The sequence below is a fragment of the Monodon monoceros genome, unplaced genomic scaffold (genome assembly GCF_005190385.1).
Source record: "Monodon monoceros isolate NGI ecotype Baffin Bay Population unplaced genomic scaffold, NGI_Narwhal_1 Super_Scaffold_7, whole genome shotgun sequence".
NCBI classification, from domain to species: Eukaryota; Metazoa; Chordata; class Mammalia; order Artiodactyla; family Monodontidae; genus Monodon; species Monodon monoceros.
Window position 1 is genome coordinate 105,610,001 of NW_021703784.1, and position 23,834 is coordinate 105,633,834.

Sequence of the window (23,834 nt, forward strand, 5' to 3'; positions counted from 1 at the left end):
GGTGCAGACTGGGTGAAGGCTACACGGGATCTCTCTATTATTTCTCACAGCTAGCTGCTGCATGTGAATCTACAATTTATCTCAGAATGAAAAATTCATGAAAAAAATCACGATCGCCAAATTAAAAAAAAAGTAGCCTTCCTAAAAATACCCAATAATGAATTTTAAGATACAGAAAATCTATACGAACAGAGGGCTAAAAAATACTGAGGGACATGATTTGAACACATGGATAAATCTCTCCTATTTTTGGCTAGAAAGTCAAAAATATTGTAAGAAAGATAATTCTAAGTTAATCTAAATTGATTGCCGTTTCAATAGAAACTACTGGCAGAATATGGAGGGACACACACACACACACACACACACTTTTTTTTTCTTAAATCAGGCAAGCTGATTCTAAAATTTATGTGAAAAAAAAAATCAGCATGTTGGGCTTCCCTGGTGGCGCAGTGGTTGAGAGTCTGCCTGCTAATGCAGGGCACACGGGTACGAGCCCTGGTCTGGGAGGGTCCCACATGCCGCGGAGCAACTAGGCCCGTGAGCCGCAACTCCTGAGCCTGCGCGTCTGGAGCCTTGTTGCTCCGCAACAAGAGAGGCTGCGATAGTGAGAGGCCCGCGCACCGCGATGAAGAGTGGCCCCCGCTTGCCAGAACTAGAGAAAGCCCTCGCACAGAAACGAAGAGCCCACACAGCATAAATAAATAAATAAATAAATAAATAAATAAATTCCTACCCCCAACATCTTCTTTAAAAAAAAAAAAAAAAAAGAGCACGTAATGCAAGTCCTGTACAATTCTGAAAAAGCGTCTGGAGCTCTTTGGTGCAGCCTGTCCCTCTGTGTTCCAGAAAAGCACCCGGTTTTAAAGATTACGCATTGTCCTAAATAGTCTGATGAGGGTGCAACTTCACTTTTTTCTGAAGGTGATTCTACTCAAACTCCTCTCCATCGACGTTGTCAGACACCTACCATGATAAACATGAACTGAATGACTCATCTTGAGGTAGGGACATGCATTTAACCAATACTATATAACCTTACTATATGTCAGCACCATTCTGTGTACTTCACATTAGTCATTCATTTAATCCTCCCAGTAACCCTCTGCGGAAGGCACTCTTTCTTATTATCCCCATTTTACAGATGGGGAAACTGAAACTGAGGTTAAATGACTCATTCAATGTCCAGCAGGTAGGAGGGGTGCAGTTAGGATCTGAACTTGCACTACAGCTCTAGAATCTGCTCTTAACCACTACTTTTTTGTTTACACGTCAGTAAAGGAGAGCACCAAGCAGGAGGTCTGGGGACAGGGGCAGCATTCCTCTGGGCTGGTTTCACAAGGATGAGGCTGGAAAAGCCACATTGGTACAGGTGGTCTAGATTAGATAAGGAAACTGAGTCACTGCTGTCCAAGTCATGATGTGAAACCATTTTGACCTGCGCTGGTTATAACAGCACTCCAGCTATAACACTTTACTGTGTCAGTTATCTTCCTTTCCGGTGGTTGGCCTGGGGAGGGGAGGGACTGGCTACATGTTACAGATTTTTCTTATTGCCATTCTTTTCCTTTTTGAATTAGGCTTATTTACTTTCTTGAGTTACTGAATTCAGTTTTCATAAGATGCCCTGAAACTGTGATCATACATGAGTAGGAAGTGGCCCCCAGGGTCAGACCCGAGACCCGGGTGCGTCCCTTGTCTGGACTCTGCCGTGTGAGTGAGCCCGGAAGAAACCCCTTGTCTGGACTCTGCCGTGTGAGTGAGCCCGGAAGAGACCCCTTGTCTGGACTCTGCCGTGTGAGTGAGCCCGGAAGAGACAAGTGCTCGTGTTCCCTGACAGCATTAGCCACCAAGGCAAGGACTCAGCCCCAAACACTCAGGCTTCCCGTCCAACTCAAGAGCTAATCCTGTGTCTAGAGTGTTTTGGTCTGAGGCCATGCCATGGATTCCCTGGTTGACTGTACTGTGTGAAATGCAGCTTCCTCTTATGAGTAAGAGAGATGGGGGAAACCTACTATACTCACAAGCACATCATAAAGTTCAAAAGTCAAATAACTGAGGCTGGCCCGTCACCAGGCCCATCAGCCATCCATAAGACAATCTAGAAATGGACACATTAAATGAGAGTTTGAAATATGATAAAGGTAACAACTTAAGTCAGTGGAAAGAAGATGATGTATTCAAATAAATAGTGTTGGGATAACTAGTTAGACACATAGAAAATAAATTGAATTTAATGACTCCTTATGTCCAAATCTAGAGGGAGCACTATGTAAATGTAAAAAGATGAAGGATGCTCGCTCTCGCCACTTATATTCAACATAGTTTTGGAATTCCTAGCCACAGCAATCAGAGAAGAAAAAGAAATAAAAGGAATCCAAATTGTAAAAGAAGTAGAACTCTCACTGTTTGCAGATGACATGATGCTATATGTAGAAAATCCTAAGGATGCTGCCAGAAAACTACTAGAGCTCATCAGTGAATTCAGTAAAGTCGCTGGATACAAAATTAACGTACAGAAATCTGTTGCATTTCTATACACTGACAGCAAAATATCAGAAAGAGAAATTAAGGAAACAATCCCATTTACCATCACGTTGAAAAGAGTAAAATACTTAGGGATAAACCTACCTAAGGAGACAAAAGACCTTTACTCCAAAAACTGTAAGATGCTATTGAAAGAAACTGAAGATGACCCAAACAGATGGAAAGATACACTGTGTTCTTGGATTGGAAGAATCAATAGTGTTAAAAATGACTGTACTACCTAAGGCAATTTACAGATTCAGTGCAATCCCATTCACATTACCAATGACGTTTTTCACAGAACTAGAACAAAAAATTTAAAAATTTGTATGGAAACACAAAAGACCCTGAAAAGACAAAACGATCTTGAGAAAGAAGAGCAGAGCTGGAGGAATGACGCTCCCTGACTTCAGACTATACTACAAAGCTACAGTAATCAAAACAGCATGGCACGGGCACAGAAACAGACATATAGATCAATGGAACAGGACAGAAGGCGCAGAAATAAACCCCCGCACCTACGGTCAATTAATCTACAACAAAGGAGGCAAGAATATACAATGAAGAAAAGACAGTCTCTTCAATAAATGGTGCTGGGAAAACTGGACAGCTACATGTAAAAGAATGAAATTAGAACATTCTTGAACACCATATACAAAAATAAACTCAAAGCGGATTAAACATATAAATGTAAGACTGGATACTATAAAACTCCTAGAGGAAAACATAGGCAGAACACTCTTTGACATAAATAACAGCAATATTATTTTGGATCTGTCTCATAGAGTAATGGAAATAAAAACAAAAATAAACAAATGGGATCTAATTAAACTTAAAAGCTTTTGCACAACAAAGGAAATCATAAACAAAATGAAAAGACAGCCTATGGACTGGGAGGAAATATTTGTAAATGATGCTACCAACAAGGGATTAATTCCCAAAATACACAAACAACTTATACAGCTTAATATCAAAAAAACCCCAACCCAATCAAAAATCGGGCAGAAGACTAGACAGACATCTCTCCAGAGAAGACATACAGATGGCCAGCAGGCACATGAAAAGATGCTCAGTATCACTAATTATTAGAGAAACGCAGTCAAAACTACAATGAGGTATCGCCTCACACCAGTCAGAATGGCCATCATTAAAAAGTCTATAAATAATAAATGAGGGTATGGAGAAAAAGGAACCCTCCTACACTGTTGGTGGGAATGTCAAATTGGTGCAGCTGCTATGGAGACCAGTATGGAGGTAACTTATAAAAGTAAAAATAGAGTTAACCATATGATCCTGCAATCCCACTCCTGGGCATATATCCAGAGAAAACGCTGATTCAAAAAGATACACGCGGGGCTTCCCTGGTGGCGCAGTGGTGCAGAGTATGCCTGCCGATGCAGGGGACACGGGTTCGTGCCCCGGTCCGGGAGGATCCCACACGCCGCGGAGCGGCTGGGCCTGTGAGGCATGGCCACTGAGCCTGCGTGTCCGGAGCCTGTGCTCCACAACGGGAGAGGCCACAACAGTGAGAGGCCCGCATACCGCAAAAAAAAAAAAAAGATACATGCACCCCAATGTTCATAGCAGCACTATTTACAATAGCCAAGACATGGAACCAACCTAAATGTCCATCAGCAGACGAATGGATAAAGAAGATGTGGTGTGTGTATATGTGTGTACGTATATATATATGTACACACACACACATAATACACAATGGAATATTACTCAGCCATAAAACAGAATGAAATAATGCCATTTGCAGCAACATGGGTGGAGCTAGAGATTACCATATTAAGTGAAGTAAGTCAGACAGGAGAGACAGATAATCATATTCATATCACTTATATGTGGAAACTAAAAAATGATACAGATGAACTTATTTACAAGACAGAAATAGACTCACAGACATAGAACACAAACTTACGGTTACCAAAGGGGAGAGGGGGGTGGGGGAGAGATAAATTAGAAGTTTGGGATTAGCATATACACACTACTATATATAACATAGGTAAACAACAAGGACCTACTGTATAGCCCAGGTATCTTGTAATAACCTCAGTATCTTGTAATAACCTCAGTATCTTGTAATAACCTATAAGGGAAAATAATCTGAAGAAGAATATATATATATATGTGTATGCATGTAGATTGTGTGTGTGTGTGTGTGTGTGTGTGTGTGTATAACTGAATCACTTTGCTTTACACTTGAAACTAATACAACATGTAAATTAACCATACTTCAATTAAAAATATTTTTTAATGTGAAAAATAAAACAAAGACGACAGAAGAAAACATGGGAGAATTTATTAAAACAATCTCAGAATGAGGCTTTTTTCCAAAATTTTTCCAAACTTTAAGACAAGGACCTCCAATCACAAAAGACTGCCAGAGCTGACTGTCAAAATTTAAAAATTCTGAAGCCAACAGGGGAAAATGGACCCAAATTCGAACAGTTTATGAAAAGAAAACACAACTGGCTTCTGAAGCACATAAACAAGCTCAGCTTCTAATAAAATATAAGAAATGCGAAACAAAAAACAAAAACAAAAACCCCCCAAACACTCAAATTTAAAAATCCTGCCAGCAGAAAACTACAGAAGCTCAAAGACTGAAGAAAAATTGGGATAAAATATTTTCAACATCTAAGACAGAGTTCCTATAAGTCAGTAAGAAGAGGTATTAAAAAAATTAAGGGTATGGAGAAACGGTTCACAAAAAAGAAAAAACAAATGTGTTTACTTCTTTGAAGAGATAAAAGCCTCATTTACAATAAAAGAAATGTAAATGAACACTCCAGTATACCATTTCTTCCTCAATCAAATTAATAAAGATAAAAACTGACTACTCACTTGTTGGTGAAGGTGTGGGGAAATGGGCATGTTTGTGCAATTTTCATAGTAGCATAAATGGGTACCAGCCTTTATGATTTGGTAGTATCTATCAAAACATGTACAGATATCTTAACCTTGCTGGAGATGGGGGAAAAATGGGCCTATTGAAGTGAATGCACTTAAAATTTCACGAAAAATAGACTTGATTGGGAAGTTACCTTGAGAAGTAGTAGTAATAGTTTTGAAAACAAGATTATCTTATATAAATGTAAGTTGTTATAATCGTAGATACCTACTCATTTTAGAAAAAAAGTGAATTGAGAGAGGTTCTGGTGTCATGCTTATAAAGCATGCTGTGACACCACAGTAGGGCATCCTTCACTTCATAATGGACTTTGGTGGCACTTTCGCACAGAGGATCATTTCTGTAGAAGGTAGGGCTTCCTGGCTTCACTAAGGGCCTACCCTTAATCTTTTATTATTTCATCTGCTTTTATTATTTCTTTTTTGAAATGCTTATCTAGGTATCAGCCTTGATTTTCTCTTCAGTTGATAACTGGTTTAACTCTGCCTAATCTCCTAATCTCTGTTAAGAGATTCTTCAATTTCACTTCCCTTAACTTCATGAAATCTCTTATCTTGACAAGATTTACAGTTCTTCTTCATAAGTGATTTACTTTACATTGTCCTTACTTGATAAGAGGCAGCCCAGAAGGAGACTCAGTCAACAGAGATAGAGCAGGGAGGAGATGGGTGGGGAGAAACAATAGTGTTCAGTGGGGAGGGATGTTTCAGAGGGACTAATTTCATAATCGGGCAGTTCATTAGTGAATATTTGAAGGGTTAATGGCTGTCTTTAGCTGCCCTATACATCCATCAATAGGGGACTTGTTCCATACATTATGGCACAGTGAAATGCTCTGCAGCTGTTAATAAAAAGGAGAAGCGCTAGATGTCTTAATATAGATCCATCTCCAGAACACACAGGCGTCTTCCCTTTGAACAGCGCACACTGGGGCCGCCGCGTGCTTACCAAGAGGGCTTGCTTACGGAAAGCTGAAAGGTTTCCTTACAGCATGATGCCTGCGGAGACAGGTCCCCGCACAGTGCACTGGCCAGGGCTCCGCTCTCTTCAGATGCCCTGGGGTTGCTTCCTGCCCAGACCATCAAGCAAGTAACTGTTGGCCACCTCCTGCCAGCTGCGGTCAAGTCGGTGTTGCCCTTGAAAATGCTCCTGGCCTTAATCAGGCTTTAATGAGCAGCCCATCTCTGCATCCTTTGATGGAAGGCTCTCTGATTAACAGCCAGCATGATACTCTTTAGCCTTGTTACAGGCCTCCCACCCCACCACCTACGTGCCTTTTTCAGGCAGCTGGGTCCTCGTGTTCACCAGGAACAGGACCCATGCCAGAAAGACTAGAGCCGCCATGAGCACAGCCCCATTTGGGGAAAGCCCAGCCCAGCAGACTGAGAGCAGAGGCCACGTTCTCTCAAGGATCCTGGAAGCTAACCATGAGAAAGCAGCACTTCAGCTACAGTGCACTGAGCTGTCACCTGTTCATGTGTGTGTACACACATATCACTGCAAAATAAAAATGTCCCTGACGTGTACTGCCCTCTGATGCACCAGTCTTGTCTGGGCAGCTCAGAAAGTCTGGCGTACCTATATATTAAGTCAAAGAGGCAAACTGCAGATAAATGTATATGTTACCACTTGTGTAAAAAGGAGGTATATTATAGATACATGTTTGTCCCTATAACACACTCTGAAAAACTACAATAGGAAACTGTTAAAAGTGGTAACCTTTGGGGAAGGAAACTTAGGAATTCAGGGCTGGGGTGGGGACAGCCTGATTTTTCTCCATATTCCCTTTGTACACTGAATGTGTTTTACCATGTGCGTATAAAACTACTTTATTATTATTAATTTTTAAGCACAACATTTTAATAGGGAAAGAACAGTGTACGGCAGCTCATGCAGATGTTCTGCCAGGCCGTGAATGAGCAGCCCTCCGCTGCAGGGCTGGGGTGGCCCAGCGGTGTGGGCTCTGGTTCATGTCACTCCAAGGGGCGGGGGCTGCTCCGGCACAAAGAGGGTTTTGACAGGGAGAGGCAGAGCTGGAGTGAGAGCAGGCCCTGGGCGGGCTCCCAGCGAGCCCCCCGCCCCCGCCCCCCTCGATGGGAAGGGGTGCCCTCCACCCACCTGCAGATCAGCAAGGCTCTCCTAGGAAATGAAATGTTACATACGTTTTGTCATTACAGAATTTTGAGAGGAGGGATTTTTAAAGAAGTGGCCCGTGTACGGCATGTTCTGACTGCTGTGTCTCACTGTATCAAGTTTCTATGTAAGTTTTTTCCGTTTTCAGGTAATCTCTGATTTTGATTAATGCAACAGTGACAACAGTTGATACGTTTTTCCGTTGATTTGCCTAATGTCTGTGTTCATCTAAATATTTTCCAATGCATCTTCACATCTTAAACTCTTTTAAACGTTCATGCTTTATATTGCCGAGACTCTGCTTTGGGGAGGAGCAAATCGTCTTCCCTTCTGAAACGGCACTGCTTGGGAACTAGTTGGGTCCCGGGTATTCTGGGGAAGTGACACAGTGTTGACCTAGGAGGGGGTCCTGATCTCTCCCCATGGGGAGAAGGAACAGAGAGGAAGTTGAGGCTGGCGACCCTCTTGGGACATGCCCACACCCACCCTCTCCAAGGGCTCTGCCCTGGACATCCACCTGGGCGTGGGGAGGCCTGGATACACCGTTGGCGGAGAAGCTGGGCGGGAAGAAGCCGGCCCAGCGCCCGCCACTGTAAGAGGAAACGAAGAGAGACAGCTCCAGTCAGCCCCAGAAGCGAGGCCTGGAAAAACTGCAGCTGGAGCTAGCACAAAGGACTTTTCAGACCCTGCAGCCAAGGTGCCCAGTGAGCTTTTTTTTTTTTTTTTTTTTTTTTAAAACAGCTATTAGGGCGACGAGCCTTTCCAAAGGCCAGCAGTTGGCGAGGGTTTCCAGGAAGCTGGTCTGGCACCAGGCTGGGATTGGAGCAACTTTAACGAGTTAACTTCAGAAGGAAGGAATCATCAGGAAAGGTTTAAGGTTCAGCAAACTTTTTGGATTATTTTGCAAAAAGTTCTGGCTTTCAAATTCAAAGGCGTGTTTTGCCGTGACTGTTTTAAGCCAGAGCCTGTTTCAAAGGCAGCGCAGCCCGCACGTTTCTGATTCATTCACTCCAGGTATTTGTCTCGACTCCTCTGGACGAGCTCTGCAAGTGCCATCCAGTGCCGGGAAGTACTGGGGTCACCTTACACGTCTCATCAAACATTGCTCCACCCACGTGCCTCTCCCTCCGCCAGCCCCCATGGCCATGCGTGCACACGCGCGCGCACACACGCGCACACCTTCCCCAAGCAGGAAGCTGCTCTTTGCCAAGAGCGAATGGAATTCAGATTTCCAGAGGGTGTCCTTGGCCTCCAGCTCCACAGCCACACGCTGAAGAAAGGTCCTAGTGTGTGTGGTGGGGACTGAGAGAGAGGGGCCTCCATCTCTGCTCACGTCTATCTCGGCCCCAAGAAAAACCCACAACTGGCGGCAGGCTCCTCGGCCACACCCGGCCTCGGTCACATTCCTTCCCTTCCCGAGCCCGCACGGGTGGCCCCAGCACACCAGCCTCCACAGCTTCCTCCCCGCCGGCGGGGAGACCTAGGCCGGGCCCTTGTGGGGCAACCAGCAATTCCAAGTGAGGCGCCCGCACCCCGGGCCTGAAGCGGTAGGAAACCACCGAGGGGCCCTCCGGGCCGGGCCTCCGGCTCAGGCCCGCGCTCACCTACGCGGGGGAGGACGGCGCTGCTTCTCCCTTCAGCACAGTGGGGCCGGCCCTCGTCCTATCCAGCCTTTGCTCTGCTGGCTGCGGAGCTGGTGGGCCTGCTGCAAAGGCTGACGCCGCCCTTTCCCACCACAGGGTCCCTGCGTACATACCGGCCAGAAGGAACCCCTCTCCCCCACCCAGCCTGAGCCTCCCAGGCCCTGAGGTCAGCACCCTCAGGAGTTAAACATTTACAGGCAGAGCCCAACACCAGCCCCAGTAAATGAGACAAGTCCGTGATCAGCCTCGCATGGTGGGCTGGCTGGTCACGCTCAGCTTCTCTTTGGCCTGAGTCACTGGGACCTTGCACCTGTGTGGCCAGGTGGCAACAGGCGGAGAGAGGGATATTTCTGCAGGTCATCAGAGCCAGCGAGGACGGTGATGGGCAGAAGCTTTTGTGGCATTTTAGGGGCTCAGCGCAGAGGGGGGCCTGGTGCCCCGGCAGAGTGTCCACTGCTAAACAAAGGCCAAGCTCCTCTCTCCTCAGACAGCGCCCTTTGTTTGCTCATGGAACCGTTTTCATAAGCCCCAGGCTCCGCGTGGCCTGCACTTCTGCCTGGGGAGAAGGCTGCAGCTCTGCAGCCTGAGCCGTGAGGCGCACGTCGGCCTTCTGGCCTTGCTCAGGGCTACTCGGAGCCTCCTGCCTGGGCTGGGGAAGGTGGCACCCTTGTCTTGGTCTTGTCCACTTGGGTCTCCTGGATAAGTACTCTTGAGCTAGCCCGAGACGAGCTTCCCTGTCCTTTCTGACCCCACGTCTCAGTGTTTCTGTAGTGCCTCAGCTCCACCAGCCTCTCCTTGCAGGCGTGGGCTGCCGCAGAATTAACTGGGGGGCGCTGTCTCCCGTCCCCTGCGTGTGGGAGGGGGAGCACGCTAAGGAGCAGGGCCCGGCCAAGCTGACGGCCACGCGCTGCCCCCCCGGCGCTCGGTGCTCAGCAAAGTGCGCCAGCCACCCCCGGGACTGGGGTCACTTGGCTCAGGTGATGAAGGGGACTGGCTGGGCCTGGCGTGGGGTGGAGCACAGGCCCCACTAGAGCAGACAGGCCCCTCTGGGACAGCAGAAGAGCTCAGGGTTCAGAGTTCAGAGCTGAGGGCCTGGCCCTGCCTCTGCCAGCAGCTGAGCAAGGTCCTCTCGTCTTTGGTCTCAGGTCTTTGGTTTCCCGGTCTTTCCATCTCCTGGCATCTAAAGGGATACATCCCCCCCCTCCCCACCCCCGAACCCAGGCCATGTGGTCTGAAGAGTCCATTTCCCAGTGCATGAGACAGGCAGGCGGGGGGCGGGGGTGCCCGTGAGCACAGAGCTTTTAAAGGCACAGCCGCAGACTGGGGGGTCACTGGGAGAGCATCTCAAATGAGGCCCTTGGAGCCCCTGGGGATGGTCCCTCCCCCTGCCGCTGCACACACACCGGCCCGAGCTCAGTCAGGCTGGGAGCCAGTTTTCCTGAGCATTGCTCCACCCAAGGCTGCCCCGTCTTATGACCCTGGCCTTGCAGCCAGGCCCCCACGAGCTCCCACCTGGAGCCCACACACCCAGCTGGGGGGGTTCATGCGGCAGTTCAAAAAGAAGAGCAGAAGAAAAGCACTCAAGTGTTTCAAACTGGAAGAGATTCAATTTAACTTAACAAATCTGGATATGAACCTAAAGAAAACATTGAAAACCAAGCCCACCTACAGAAGGCCCAAGAGAGGAGGTTAAGTAGGAAAAGAAAGGTCCCCTTGGGCCTGAGGACAGCTGCCCAATCCCGGCCAGGGAGTGGAAGACACTGGGCCCCAGTGCAGACCGAGCGGGGCCAGGAGGACTCGCCCAGAATGTGCTCAAGGACTTTCAGCTAAAGGTCCCAACGTGACCTTACCCTGAACTTATACCCCAGATACAGAGATGAGCTAACTGAGGAGCTAAGCAGAGGACCAGCGGCTGGCTGCCTGCTGCCGCCCACCTCCTCCTCGGGGGCCTGGCTCTCTGAGGGCAGCAGTGTTCGGCCCAGAACCACAAGTGAGGCTGTGGGGAAGGGTGCTGAATATATGTATATAGTGTGTGTGTGTGTGTGTGTGTGTGTGTGTGTGTGTGTGTAGTTCTGTGCTCTGAACAGCCTTACCTACCTGCCCCCCCCAATCTCCCAGATATCTGCTGTTGTTTTATGAAGTCACCCTGCTCTCTGCCTCAGTTTCCCCAGCAAGGCACCATAGGGCACAGCAAGGATTCTACTTTGGGTACAGTGTAGTCTGACCTTCTGTGATGGCTCAGTTCCAAGGTCTTGGAAGACAAATCAGGTAGAGTCAAAATTACCTTTGAAAATGCCTTGAATTTCCCCTAAAAAAATCCCTTTCTCGGAGCTTTATGTATCCCCTCCTAAGCTGCCCTTGTGCCAGCTGAAATGGGCGAGCTCGTGTGTGAACCCCTGGGGTGCACCTACTCTTCTCCAGGCACTCCCGGTGCCATCTTCAACGTGAGCCTCTCGGGCCACTGCCAGGTCAAGAGGTTACTTACTGAGAAGATCAAAGCAACGGTAGGGTCACGGCTGGAGGTGTGAGGATGACGTGGACACCAGGGATGCCCGTCTCTGAGGCTGGACCTGGCCTCCTAGCTCCCTCTGCCTCCAGCTTTTCTTTCTCTTCCTCTTCCCTCCACGAGGACTCTAAGGTGGCACCCGGCATTCCCACGGGCCAACCAAACCCGACAGACTTCTAGCCAGACCTCGGACCGCTAGCCACTCATTGCTAAGGATGTGCATCTAAGGTGTGGCCCCTGCCCAGGACACCTGCATTGTCCCAAGAGGGCTGGTAAACCTTAAAGAATGAACGCTAGAGGGGGCGCTCTGGGGCAGCATGAGAAGCCACAGAGCTGGGTCTGCCACTGTACCCTGGGGGGCCAGGTCAGCGCTGTCCTGGAGTAGTCTGCAGGCCTGCGCGCCCCTCGCCCTCCTCACACGGCGGTGCCGGGTCCGTGGTGTGCGAAGAGACTGAACGCGAAGAATTCTCACTGGAGAAGATGGTCACAGAGTCAACCCAACCAGCGCACAGGCTGTCTCTGCACGGACTGTTTTCTCCTGCCCGGAGGGCCATAGAAACACTTTGGGGGCACAGACCCAAACCAGAGGCCAGGCTCCTTTGCCTCTGCTGGCTAGTTACCTCCCCACCCCCTGCTTGCCAGCCCTCAGGGTGCCAGTCCAGCTTCCCCATCACAGACTGGGGCTCCCCTAAAGACTGCCGCTACCTCACGGGTGACGCCGGCAAGACCCAGTCCTGTGAATCGGGGGACTGACTGACTAAGCGCTCGCAGGGCCCTACTGAAGACTCGGCCAGCAGCAGCGCCCCTCCCACCCCTGACACGGGACGTACACACGGCACGGGCTCAGTCGATTCTGCCAGAGGCTCACCCTCTCCTAAGCACCTGAAAGCCACCAGGTCTATGAACGCTGCTGCCACATTCGGGCTGTGCAGCCTGCGAGTCGCTCGGAACCCTAGAGGTACCGTGCGCTTCCCTTCCGTGCCAAGCACAGCACCAGGGGAAGGCAGGGTTCGTGGCCTGCCCTGGTCCTCACTCTGCTTGAAGATGGGTGCCATCCTTGGCAGGTGAGCCCGACTGTGATGAGAAGAGAGGGCAGAGGCATGGCGGGGCACCTGTGACCACCGTGGGGCATGGTCCTCTGCATTCCCCCCAGGAGTAGCACAGTGGGCGCCAGGTTTCTCCCTGCACCTCCACAGGGGCCAGGACAGCTCGTGAGCCCCTCTCCCAGGGGCGAGACGCTGTGGGTTGTGGGTCTGCGTCTCTCCTCTGCCGCTAGCCCACCCTGGGGCCCGGGGCTTTGGGGCCTCCAGGTGTATCTTGTCAAATAAGGACGACACCTAACGGTGGCGCACTGTGACCTCATCTGTGTCCCACGGGAGCTTGTGACCTGATGGTTTCAGACGCTCTCGGGCCAAGTGAGGGATGTCCCCGCGGGGCCTCAGCGTAAGGTGACAGTTCACACTGTCCGCTGTTGGGCAGAGGCCCTTCCCTGAATCGGGCGCACAGCTGGATGCCTGACCCCGTCTTCTCAGAAGCTAACACCAGCACCATGAGACACATCCCTCGTGTCTGCAAGAGGGCACTGAGGCTCAGAGAGGTGAGGTGGCTGCCCTGGCACCCACGGGCAGGATAAAATGAGCCAGGCTGGCCAGAGTCCGCCGGTAGGCAGTGTCCCCAGGCTTGGTGAACCCATAACCAACACCAGCTAACAAGGAATAATAAATCTCAGACAAGGGGTGCATGATCACTGCACTGAGAACTACAGGACACGGTAGGAGAAAGGAAAGAAGACCTCGATAAACGAGGGACACGTCGAGACCACAGTTGCAAAGACTCAACATAGTAAAGATGTTTCTTCTCCCCGTAGTCATCTAGAGAGCTGCCGTACCTATTAGAAGTTTTCTGTGGAAACTGGCACATGGATGGAGAGACAGGTGCCACACAAAGACAGCCAAGCAAGGCAGGAGAACTGGCTGGAGCCTGCTTGATCAGCTGTCCAGGGCTGGTATCAAACTACAGTGATGATGAAACATGGCCCTGGCAGAAAAGAAAAACTGAAACCTGACTCATGGAAGCGAACAGGGTCCACAAACAGAGCCGCGTGTAGACAGTGAGCTGGTTTATAACGATGCTGATACGGTAGGGCAGTGGAGAAAGGATGGTCTTTTCAGTAAAGGGTGCTGAGTCAAGCTGGATATCCAAATGGGGGAAAACTGTACCGTGACCTCAGCCTCGTACTGCATGCAAACATTGATTCCAGGCAGACTGTAGATCTCCGTGTGAAAGGTGAACTATTAAAGCTTTAGAAAAAAGCAGGATGTCTTTATGACCTTGGACTAGTCAGAGTTTCTTAAATAGGACACAAATAGCGCTCTCCAGAAAGGAAATGTTTGATTAACTGGATCACCTTAAAATTAAGACCTTCTGTTCATCAAAAGACACCTTAAGAGAGGAAAAGGGCGACCTGCAGAGGGAGAGGTGTTGTGTGTATATATATATATTCCAAATAATCTGACCAACGACTCATGTCCAGGGTAAAGATAGAACTCCTACAATCAAAAGAAAAGATAACCCAATAGAAAGTGGGCAGCCGACGTGGGCATTTTACAAAGGACGATATCCAACTAAACAGTAATCATGTAGAAAGGGGCTCAGCTGTACTAGCCATTGGCTTACTGCAAATTAAAATCGCAATTTGATGCCACCAGACACCAGTACGGCTAGAAGGGAAGTGATGGAGAATGCCCAGTGTTAGGATACAGAGCAGCCAGAGTGCCCCCATGCCACTGGTGGGAGTGCAAGTGGTATATGCCTGCTTTGGGAAACTGTTAGTCAATGTTTACTAAAAGTCAGCAAGCCCATCCAGTGACCTGGCAACTCCGCACCTAGGCACATACTCACCAGAAAGCAGCCCATATGTTCATCAGAGACTAGACAGAATATTCCTAGCAATAATGATAACAGCCCTGCCTTGGAAATTGTCCAAGTGGCCATCCAAGGAGAATGGATAACCGAAGTGTAGGCCATTCACACAGCGGGGTGCCAGCCGGCAAGGAGAGAGGGAGGCACTGCTCTCTTTAGCCAGACGGCGGGGCTCCCAGGGACTCGGACGGACGGGCGCGTGCACTGTGTGAGTCTCTCGACAGAAAGTTCAAGAACGGACAGAGCCGAGTCCTGTTGCTAGAAGCCAGGACACTGGTTACCCGTGGGCATCAGTGACAGGAAGCGGGAGCCTAGGGGCTTCCCGGGAGGTTTTGCTGCCTCAGTTGGGGGCTGGTTACATGAGTGCCAGGGGCTGAAAATGCCCAAAGCGGTGCACTTGAGGTCCGTGTACTTCATCCTTCAAGTCGGAAACAGTGTCCTGCGTGCAAGGACAATCCTTTCTAAACTTGACTTGAGAGATGGACAGCCCAGGCCTGCAGAGGGGCTGGGTCTGCCCACAAGCACCCTCCACCCTCGGCTCAGGGGACACACACCTCAGGCTTCCTGATCAGGCTGCCTTGGGACTCAGTCCCCCCTTCTGGGTTCAAGCAGAGCCCAAGAGGGAGCTGTGTGGTACTCCCCGACGGCGAGAAATGTCTCCACGTCAACACCCGTGCGGTCTGGGCAGTCATTTTCCCCAGCCACTTCTAGGGTGTGGACGGTCTCTCCTCCAGCGCTACCCTAACCCTAACCCTAGCCCGGTCCACGCTAGCCTTGCTGAGGACCTGCACCACGGAGACTGCTGAGCGGGGCCTGAGAGCGCCTGGGCCGGGGGTTATGGATGGCTTCTGAGGAAGTAAGGAGCCTCCCCGCTTTCCTCTGGGCCTCCCACCCAGACAGCGGGCCCAGTCCCCAGAGCAGCAGCCCCGGGAGACTGGCTGCGTCCTCCTCTCATGCTCAGATGGAGGAAGCGAGGCTCCCAGAGGTTAGGGGGCCTCCGGGGGCAGCCCGCAGCTGGGCTGGTGCAGGCTGGGAGCCAGATTGAGGGCATCCGATTCCCAGTCCCGTCTCTTTCCCACTGAGCCACTCCGCCTCGCTTTTAATTTAATTAGGAGAACATTTAATCCCCCCGTGCATTTCAGAGACGGGTTTGCGCCTGGCCGGAGCTGTGAGGCTCTGACGGGGAGCCTGTGACTCATGTAGCTTCGCACAGCCCTCCCGGGTGGGCTCCCAGGGGGCTTCCTTGGCACCTTGTGCAGACAGAGGTGGTCTGGAGCTCCGAAGAAGACAGGACGGTGGTCTGGAAAGACAAACTAGCCTCATCTGTTCCTGGCAAGCCCCCTCCTTTATCCCCCTGGACACTGGCCCCAGAAAGGCCTCTCCGTCCTTTCCCACCAAAGTTTGCAGGGTGAGAAACAGAGCGAGGGGCTTGGGTGTTCGCAGAGGTGCAGTGCCTGGTGCCTCCAGGGTCCATGGGTGTGGGCCGCAGTGGGCTCTGGGTGTCTCTGAAACGTCCCAAGCAAACCTAGTCCCATCAATAGAGCTAGTACCCCTGGTCCACGGAGCTGAGTGCAGGACCAAGCCTTGTGACATTTGCCCCCGTTTCCAGAAGGCATGGGGCTGGCCCTGGCCTCGCTGACAAATGCAGATTTCAGGAGACATTAGTAGTGATGTGGATGAAAGCCAGGCCACAGCGGCCTTGCTGGAGAAGAGAAACTTGAACGTTTTGGCGTGAGATTCCGCAGGGTCCAGGAGAAAGTTGAAGACATGGAAATTCTAATTAACGCACACAGGGCTGGTTTTGCTCAAGGATCTCCAGGCTGTCATGTCGCAGGAGGCCTGCAAGTATATGCTCGCTGGGTGTGTGTGAATGTGTGTGAGCGTGCTTGCTCGTGGTCACCTGGTGGGTGACCTGTAGCGCCCCAGCCTTGGCCTTGCCTTCCCTTCTGCTTTCCTTTCCTAGAAGACCCCTGGCCTGCCCTGTGCCTATCTTGGTGTACAGGGTGCTAGCCGAACTCTTCCCCCTGCAGAGTGGTGGCTAGTTAAAAAGAGCTGAATCTCGCCCATCCGAGATGCCGTGATGAAAGAGATGGAGGAGCCAGGGACCAACTCTCCTGGAGGGACCCTTCAGGGAAACCACAGGCTGCTGTGCTCACGGAGGGTCTGGCCACTTGAACTACCTGTCTTGGGTGTCCACATGCAACCGGTGGGGCAGATGTGGGTGCCAGGCCACTCCTGGCTGACTGCAGCCGTGGGGAGGACTCCATAGGAATGGCCGCAGTCTCCCAAGGCTGCTGAGAGAAAGGGTACCCAGGCCACGCCCACACACAGCCCTGGAGCTCAGAGCCACAGGTCCTGATGCTGAGGCCAGTTCTGACCCAGCCGCCCCTGGCCCTGCATGCCAGCACCCATGCTGAGGCGCCCATAGCCCTTGCTTCATCTCCTCCTCGGGAGGTGCTGGCTGGGGGCCCCTGTCTGCCTTGGGGTGGGAGCCATAGTCCTGGAGCTCCCTCCAGGCTGGGGCTTGAGGGGGTGCCAGATAGGGAGAGGCCCAGGGGAGCCGCACATCGCCTGCTCCCCAGGAGCCGAGGATCCTGGGAGACAGGTACCCAAAAAGGAGTCCCAGGCCCCGTACTAGGGCTCAGGGAGCTGGTACAGAGGGCCTCAGGGCTGGAGGAGGACGCGGCTGCCTGGCCTGTGGACGTCCTGCGCCTCCTTGAGAGGGGATGACTTGAGAGGGCCTTGGAAAGATGAGCAGGAACCTCATGGCTGCAGAGGAGTGCCAAGGCTGTCCCAGATGGGACGCCGTGTGCAAGGCACAGGGATGCACACAGGGGTGGCCCTCCCCTCAGGGGGTAGGAGCCTAGGAACTCACCCCAGCTCCTGGGGAGCAGGGCTCCGCTACGCCTCGCTCCCCCAGATGCCTTGTCTCCTGCCTCACACTTGCTCCTTGGAAGCCCTGTGGCCAGACTGGGTGGGGGGCGGGGGGGGGGTCACAAATGCAGACGAGCCGCCTGCTGGCCCTGCTGGCCCTGGAAGACTGTCTTCCTGAAAGGTGTGGCTGAGACTCCGGCCCGGCCACCCGGATTCGTGTGAGGGCCCTGGAGCTGCCCAGGGGCTTGCCTGTGGGGCTGGAGTGCCCAAAGCTACCGTGTCTCCCCAGCCCACTGCACCCTGGGCCCTGCTCGCTGGCAACCCCCTCGGTTGCACCAGGCTGGCTTGCTGACCCCCAGTCCCCTGACCCCTCGCTCCACCGATGGCCAACAGGCCCCGGAAAGAGGAGCTTCGCCCAGCCCCAGGGACCTTCCCGTAATCAAGGCTGCAGTGACCTCACCTCCCTGGGGCCCAGCGGGCGGGGAGAGCTTGAGATGGAAACAAAATGTGTCTTTATTTATGCTTTTAATTTGAATCCTGGAACTGGCCCAAGATGGTAATACATTTAACATCAGTAAAATGCTGAAGAAAAATGGATCTGTTTTTCAGTAACTGCCTCCCACCCACTCTGCCCGCTGTGAGACCCCCGCGCACACCCCCCATCCCTTACACACACCAGGGCGTGCGCCCCTCTCTTCCCCGCATGGAGTCCGTGGGGCTGAGCTGCCCGCAGGAGCCGAGACGGGTCCCCGAGCGGCTGGAGCCGAGTTTAATTAGGGGCATCAATCACCAGGCAGGCCGTGCGGGAGGCAAAGGAATGTGGCCCCAGCATGGGCACCGAGGCCTGGCCATCCCCCTCCCTGCCCTGCCCTGCCGGCAGTCACAGCCCTAAGTAAGCATGGTGCCCGTCGGTGCCACCTCCTTCCCCAGCCATGGTGGGGTGGGGCCTCTACCCAGCCTGCAGCCCTGGGGGCGCCTAGGTCTGAGGCCCCCACCATCTCTCTTCACTGTGCCTACATCCCCCCTTCCCCACCTGGGCTCCCCCGAGCAGTACTCTGACTACTGAGGACGTGGGCACGCAGATCCCTTGCCGTCTCAACCTTGACTCTGTCTTGACCAGACCACGGTGCCTGGAGGTGTCCTTTCGACTGCAGCCTCGGTCTTTTCACTCCCAGCCTTCACTGCAGACCCTTCCTCCTAGCACCACGCCTAGGCTCCTTCCCACCTTCCCAGCTGGCTCACCTCCAGGGTCTGTACTGGTTCACAGGTTCTGGGGCGAGGACTCTACCGGGTGAGGACTGCCTAGGCCCAACCGGCGCTGGAGGGGACCACTCCTGCTACAACCAGCGGGCCACACCATGGGACCGCTGGACCGAGAAGGCCCACCACCGGCTCTCTGGTTGGTAATGCCCCAGGCCCACAGCAAGCAGAGAGAGCTTGGGGCCTCTGTCTTGGAGGAGGGAAGACGAGAAACGGCCAGGCTCCTCTGACGGTGCAGTTACACTGGCTTGAGTTCCCTCCTGGGGCTCCCTGGGCAGGTGGGCGGCCTCCAGCCTTGGGAAGCGTGGTGCACGCAGATGCCAACACACATGGACCTCGCTTCAAAAGGGGGGGCTGCGAAAGGCAGCTGTGAGCTTGGCTTTGGGCCACCTCGGTCCCCAGCCTCACCACCCTCACCCTGGGCCTCTCTGCAGGGGCCTCGCAGGGCCCGGGGAGCCGGTGAAGACTGACTGCCCCGCTGGATGGGTGGTGGGTGATGAGGGCCATCCGCCCGGGGGGCAACTCCTTGCATGTGCGTTCTGGGGGCCAGGCCACAGCTGAGAGAACAAAGGAGAGTGAGCTCTGACAGGAAGAGAGCGGCACAGCGAGGCCTGGGTGCTATCCACCCACGTGAGGGTCATGGTTCCCAGCAGGCTCTTGGCCGTCCTCGCTCTGAGCAGGCACTGCCACCTGGGCTGCAGACACCAGCCACAAAACTGCAACCTTTACCACTCTGGCGTCCGTTGTGCCCCAGATTCGGTACAGGCCTCAGCCAGAGTGGTAAGCTGGCATTCTGCCTTGGGACGCTGACCTGCACCTGCCCATCCCATCTGGCACCCGCCACTGCTCACGCCTCCGCCCTTGTCCATTTATCAAGTGAGCCTATCAGGTCATCTCCGGGATGGGCCCAGAGGTCAGAGCCACATTCCCAGGGGTGGCCTGGAAGCTTGCTCCGGTGCCGAGTCCACGAGGATGAATAACGCTGCTTCCCAGGGACCTGGGTGGCTCCCACCGAGCCTGAGAATGTTTTCTGTGCACACCCCGCTATCGATGGGGTGCTGTCAACCTCCCTGTGAGCCTGGGGGCCTGGAAGGATGGTAGGCCATCCTGTCTGATCATGGTACCACCTTGAGACTGTCCAACCCTCCTCTCACTCTGGGTCCCCGACTCTGTCAGTCCTCTGGTCACAGAGCAGCCAGGAGGCCCTGCAGTTCGGGTCCCGATTCCTCAGTCATCTGCAAGGCAAAGGCCACACCTGGCCGGCAGCAAAGGCAGCCAGCCCGGGGCCTCACTTCCAGAGAGATGCACGTGGTTCAGGACAACCTCGAGACCCTTAGAGAGTCCGGAGAGCCGAGACACGCTTTAGTGACTCCGCAGAGAGAAGGAAAGAAGGCCAGCAAGTGACTCTCAGAAGGGCTGAGAGCGCTGCTCACACATCCCAGCACAGAAAGACTTCTCTAGGGGAATCCCCAGTGGGGCAGTGGCCAGAATGGGCCCGAGTGTCCCACTGACCCCGCCACAGGCTGTCACCACTGGGTGCCCTAGCCGGGAGCACTGAGTCACGTCGGAGGGGAATCACACCATGGCCGGGCCCCAGGGATTGGCCTGGCGATACCGCGACGGTGGGGGAGGACGGGCATGTGTCCCAGGCCAGCTGTGCCTCGGGGGCAGGCCAACTGGAAGGCGTGGAAAATCAGCCATTTCCTCCACCTGAAGGAGCCCCTGAGGACAGCAGCGGCAACTGGCAGACAGCAGTCGGCATCTGCCCCGTGGCTTTGGCCAGGGTTCCACCGGGGAAATGCGAAAAACAAAGTCGTCTCTTTTTTGGGGGGCAGGGGAGGGGGCTAGGGGAGAGAAAAACAATCTTCTCAGACGCTCAAAGCACGAAAACAAGTGGAAAATGACCAGTCTGGTTTTCCATAAGTCAAAACAAGAGGATCATGTTCCCAGACTCGGCGGGAAATGCCCTTGCTCTCCTCCCCGCCTGGTGCCCGGGCACTGAGGCCAGCCCCTGGTGGTCGGTGGCCCCAGGTTGCTGAGGGCAGGCAGCGAGCGGTGGGCACTGAGTGAGGAGACCTGAGCCCTGGTCCAGCACTGAGCCCCACGCCCTTCTAGCTCATCACCCCTGGGTGAGTGGACACTCACTGCGACACATGGGTGATGGGCGCCAGCAGAGTCTCCCCTTCCAGGTCCAGGTCCTCGGCAAAGCTGTTGGTTCTCGTGAAATGGGCCATGCTCACTTCCAGCAGCGTGGGGCTCTTCTTCACTGTGGGCAAAGATGCGGGACGGCACGTTAGGCTTCCGTGGAAGGCTTGATGGCGGAGGGGGCCCAGGGTTGCTCAGAGCTGAGATGCTCACCCCAAGCTGCTACCCTGGCTGTGGGGCGGACCTGTGCCCCTGGAGCCTTCCCGCAGACGGGTAAGACATCTACTCGCGGGGCTGGGTGAGGAGCGCAGACGGCGTATGAAGCCTCGGCACAGAGGACTGGCGGGGGCGGGGGGGACCGATGGCCCCCACGTGCCTGAGGCCACAGTGGTCAAGGAGCAGTTGAGAGCCGATGACACCTCCTCAGAGCGAGGACTGTGCCTGGGCTGAGCTCAGGCGTCTGGGCCTCTCCCCAGGTTCACACCAGACGTTCAGGTCAAGAATAGAACATAGCTGCCAAGCACAGGTCTGCTAAGACACTGACTCATCACCACGCTGTCACCGTCACGTGGCTGGATGGCTTTCGATGCATCCGTGAAGACCCAGGGTGGTAGGGCTCCTGCTCACAGAGCGTCGCAAGCCGGGGAGGAAGGGGCAGCCACAGAGCTCCTGGCCCCTTGCGCCCGCCACCCGCACCCTGAGGGAGGCACAGGAACCACCCCGACGGCTGGTGTTGGCATTCAGACTCCTGGGCCCACCCGCAGTGAGCAGGTGCTCGTGTTGCGGGCTGACTAAGAGTAATTACCAGTCCCCTGGTTTTCAATCTGGACCTTTTTTATTTTTCCATTTAAAGTTTTTGCTGTAAAATAACGAATTACTTGTAAAAAGGGACACAGCTCAAAGACTCATGAAGGCCTTCCTTCCCCGAGGTCATCAGCGTTAACCACCAACTAGATTCCCAGCTCATCCCTCTGCTCACGAGAGCAGCTGACACCCGGTGGGACTTGCATTTATACACACGTGAGGGCTCTGTTCCTGTCACTGCAATGTGCCCATCTCATTTTTCTACAGGTATTTAGACATGGATCTAAGTCTTATTTTAGTAATTGCGTAACAGTCCGTAGCTTAGATCTACCACAATTAACTCAACCATTCCATGTGTGACGGACATTTGGTTCCATTAGCTTTAAGCCACTACTTTAAGACGATGATGCACCCATCCATCTTTACGAAAACCTGACATATTGAGGCAGGTGAGAGGGTGCTTCCTTGGTAAGCTTAGTAGGTGTGGCTGGATTGTTTTCCCAAGAAGTCGTATCAGTTAGGCTCCAGCAGTAGTGTGTGCGCATGCCACCTTCTCCACATCCATGTCCGCACAGGCCTTTGGCAGCCTTTGCTGGGCCCGTCACGTGTAGACGAAGACGGGCATGGTGCCTTTCCTTCTATGCTGGATGCCCGTTGTGGCTCGGAGGCTATTTGGTTTTCCTCTTGTGGGATTATCTGTTCTTATCCTTTGCTCACTTCTGTCCGTCAATTTGTAGGAATTTTTTTTCTATGCTAGAGATAATTAACCCGTTGCATATGAGGCACAAGTATCTTCCCCAGTCTATCTTTGGTGTTTTTACCTTAATTATGGTTGTTTTGTCACAGAACATCTTCTATGATTTTGAAGCGATACCTATCTTTTGCTTTTTGAAAGAGAAAGGATTCCCCACCCCAAAGTAGTACAACCATCTCCTAAATATAAACGTATGAGTGTGTGTAAATTTTAATACATTTAGCACTTACACCTCACATTGTAGGAGATCATCAACAATCAGAAAATGAAAATGTAAAGGTATTGTATGCAGTCTTACTGAAAAAACTGAAATGAAACACAAACTATAAATTCTCTTCAAGAAGACACGGGAGAGAGTCTCTGGATTTGATACCAAAAGCTCAGTCTGTGAGCAGAAAAAAATGGAAAAACTGGACTTTATCAAAATTAAAAGCGTTTGCTCTGTAAAAGACACTGCGAAGGGAATGAAAAGACAAGTCATAGACTTGGAGAAAATGTTTACATGTCACTTGTCTGGTCAAGGACTTTGATCCAGAATATGTAAGGAACTGTGGCAACTTGACAAGAAAGCTAACAGCCCAGTTTTAAAAATGGATTACTAATAAGCTCATGAAAAGATGCTCAGTTCAACCAATACGAGTAGTTGTTAGGGAAATGCAAATTAAATCCACAGTGAGCTACCACTATACCCATGTTAGAATGACTAAAACTTTTAAATGGCTTCGATTTTGGATATTTGGCAAAGAATAAGGTTAGAGCCTTACTTTTCACTTTACATTAAGAAAAGAAAAAAGAAGGCGAAGCCTGACAATACCATGTGCTCATGAAGATGCAGAGCAACTAGAACTTTTACGTGTTGCTGGTGGGAATGCAAAATGGTGCAGCCATGTTGCAAGAGGGTTTGGTGGTTTCTCATAAAGTTCAACATACATTTATCTTGTGACGCATTGGTCCCTGTCCCAGTTATTTACCCAAGTGAACTGAAGATTTACATTCAGAAAAACCTGTACGTAAGTGTGTATCGCAATCTTGCTCACAGCTGCCCCAACCAGGAAACAACTAAGATGCGCTTCAGTAGGTGAATGGATAAACTGTGGTACATCCATACAATGGAATTCCATCCAGCCATCAAAGACATGAACTAACGGTTCACGCGTGCAACAACACAGATGAGTCGCAAATGCATTTTGCTAAGCAGTGAAAAAAGCCAGATGCAAAAGGCTACATATTATACGATTCCATTTATAGGACATTCTGGAAAAGGCAAAACTACAGGGACATAAAACAGATCAATGGCTGCTAGTGTTTAGAGGAGGGGGAGTGCTTGACTTCAAAAGCGTTGCACAA

At 52.0% G+C, this 23,834-nt stretch overlaps 1 protein-coding gene across 1 annotated transcript in view; it reads right to left on the reverse strand.

Moving 5' to 3' along the window:
* The window catches only part of KCNQ1 (potassium voltage-gated channel subfamily Q member 1), a 311,701-nt gene that overhangs the window by 166,765 nt on the left and 121,102 nt on the right, over positions 1 to 23,834 (reverse strand). Inside the window, exon 14 of the mRNA XM_029207933.1 lies at positions 20,930 to 21,050. Coding sequence (XP_029063766.1) covers positions 20,930 to 21,050 — 121 coding nt within the window. The remainder of the gene's footprint in view (positions 1 to 20,929; positions 21,051 to 23,834) is intronic.